Raw genomic sequence first — 2,692 nt, 5'->3', positions numbered from 1 at the left:
TATAACCCGTCCGTCTTGATATAAAACCCCAGAACATTTACAAATAGCAACCAGGATTTTTTACAAAAAATATTGTATTGGCCTTGGAATTGAACTCGAGACCTCTTGAATACTTTAACGATTACACCAGAGTACAATCATCAAAAAATAGAATGGGCACTAATGTTCTCTGTATCTAACGAAAACACAGATAACGACGTCATGCTAGGGTAAAAATAAATTGCGCGGGAAACACCTAATCTCTGTAAAACAGAACTTATTGAATGAACCATTATAATGTTTGTTATAATAGGTGCGTATTCCTTTCTTCCCGTCTAAGAGTCCACCTGTGCTCCTTTACAAAAAGCGTCCTTGCTTTCATTGTTAAGGTTTGCGCGCCAAGTGAGTGAGTGCCAAAATCGGCGCACGCGGCGATGCGCGGGAAAACACCGAGCGTCAGTCGTAGTTGGGAAGAGCGCGCGCGCACACGCCGCCACGCCGCGCTTATAGGTTAGAATTGGCGCGTCCCGCGGCCGCCAGGTGCGATCCGTGCCCGCTCTAACCCGCTGCCCGGCCTATCCTCCCTCTCGCACGCTACCTGCGGACAGCTGTTTTCTCTCGAGAGATTAGTCAGATGTTTCTCGCGAACCACTAACCAGTCAGTGTTCACCTGACGCGCGATACGGTTATGGCGGCCGGAGGACGTACACCCAAGCAGAGGAGGTTCGATTTATCAGCAGGCATGGCGTTGAGAACCAACACTCCCAGGAGAAGGCGAGGAAGCTGCAAATGCTTGTTCGGAGCGCCCGACAGGGACGAAACCCGGCGGCTCATGGCGGAGCAGTACGCCAGGGAGAGGAAGCGGTTCATCATCCGGTTCAACTTCGACATAGAGACGGACTGTACTTACAAGTCAGCGAAGTTCGACTCCCCAGTGAAGTTCTGTGAAGAGGAGAACTCGGAGAGTCCCGTGCGGATGGCGACGGAGGCGCTGGCGTGCGTGAGCAACACGGAGCTGCGGGTGCTGGGCTCGCCGGCGCGCAGGAGCGGCAGCAGCGCCGCCAGCTCGCCGCGCACGCCGCGCACCCCGCGCACGCCGCGAGCCGCGCGCACGCCGCGCACGCCGCGCACCCCCGCCTCCCGGAGGCAGCTGCAAATGACAGGTCAGTACTGAACACTATTGTTTCTAAGCTATGTAATAAACATACATTGACCAGGGGCTACAATTGAGGCAATTTTTCACCGCGTTATTTATAATCTTGTGTCAATCTTGGCAATCTCATTACGTATTCAGGCACCGTGTTGCATTATGCACTAGCCGAGGGATTGATCACTGCATTTTTATTTTATGGGGCCATGTTTGTACTGGGAATCATAATTGTGAAATATGGGCCAGCTCGGTGTTATCAGCCACTAAGTGTTCAAATAACTTGGGTCAATATTGATTAATGTTTGGCTGGCTTCTGTGTTGGTTATTAATAAATTCCTTACTTCAGTACTTTTACATTTTAATGTTTAGTTGGCTGTGAGCCAGAATAAATTTCACCGTTGTGTTCTGCATTCGTAAATATTTTGCTGAGAATTTTCTTTACAACTCTAGACATTTCCATTTATTTTACCACATTCACGATATGTATTTGTTTACACTTATTTCAAAACTAATTAAGTTAAGAACGGTTTGTATAAGACAAAGCAATAAAACGAAAGCCATCTGTCATCTAGAGAATTCAATGTTACCTTATGTGCAAATACTTAAAAAAAAATATCCATTATTTAATAACGTGCCATTGCCAGGTCAAGTTTAAGCACTAAAAAAAGACCTAAATTACTTAAACACTTTCAAATTAGTGAAAAAGCTTTCACCAAGTAATAATAATGTTGGTCGTATAGGATATTGCTACTTTTTGCCCTTTCGCGAAACCTGTTAGAATATAGCTTATAAAATACAAAGTAAAATGGTTAAACGATAAAGAAACTGATGGTGCAAATATATAAAATTGTATATTAGTAAACTAGTACTAAGTTATCTCTTGGTTGGTACAGTGCTTCTAATGTTTCCATCACTAGCTCCAATTCATGTTAATAAAACACAAAAAATTACCTATATCGGGTTTGTCCCTGTATGCCACATATTCGTCCTCATTTTGTCCCAGGTAAAGCAATGCATCATCATCGTATCAGCTGGAAAAAGACACCTCTATATTTGCCAAGAAAAAAATATCGCATCAAAAGAAGTTAAACAAAAAACACAAGGAAATAAAATCTTTGAAAAAAAAAAAATAACATCATTCAAAGAGGTTTACATGAAACAAAAACTTTCGATCAATTTATAACATCACAATTTCTTTTTTTTTAATCTAGAAAGTCTCATAACCTGTAAATGTAACAAACACCATTCATTTACTTTTCAACACAAATGTCAATTTTAATGTATATAGTTAGCCGTTTTTAGTAAGCTACTTGGTCATTCATTAGGAACCCAATATGGATCAGTTGGCATTTATGTTCACTAGCTAGTAAGCTAGTAACGTAAGTACCAATTTTTAAAGGATTGTCATTTCAAAAAGGTTTCGAAAATTACTTGTCTATTGTTTTAAGAACTAAACTCATGAGTATTAGAACAGGATCATTAAAAAATTCTGGGCTTTCCTTGCGCATGCTTACGTTTTCATATTTTTTTTAATAGGCTATATAGAAGGCAGAACGTATCTGA

General features: G+C 41.8%; 1 protein-coding gene across 1 annotated transcript; it reads left to right on the top strand.

Annotated features, from left to right (window-relative positions):
* The first annotated feature begins 309 nt into the window (after positions 1 to 309).
* Positions 310 to 1,768, top strand: LOC113506399. The gene has a single exon (XM_026889254.1). It carries the CDS (start codon positions 668 to 670, stop codon positions 1,151 to 1,153), a length of 486 nt encoding a protein of 161 aa, XP_026745055.1. The 5' UTR covers positions 310 to 667; the 3' UTR covers positions 1,154 to 1,768.
* Positions 1,769 to 2,692: the final 924 nt, after the last annotated feature.

This window comes from Trichoplusia ni (assembly GCF_003590095.1).
Source record: "Trichoplusia ni isolate ovarian cell line Hi5 chromosome 13 unlocalized genomic scaffold, tn1 tig00002271_group12, whole genome shotgun sequence".
Classification (NCBI taxonomy): domain Eukaryota; kingdom Metazoa; phylum Arthropoda; class Insecta; order Lepidoptera; family Noctuidae; genus Trichoplusia; species Trichoplusia ni.
This window is presented reverse-complemented; position numbering and strand designations above follow the sequence as displayed.

Bases quoted from the DNA above. Each gene is read 5' to 3' on its own strand.
- LOC113506399 (XM_026889254.1), top strand. From the start codon at position 668: ATGGCGGCCGGAGGACGTACACCCAAGCAGAGGAGGTTCGATTTATCA.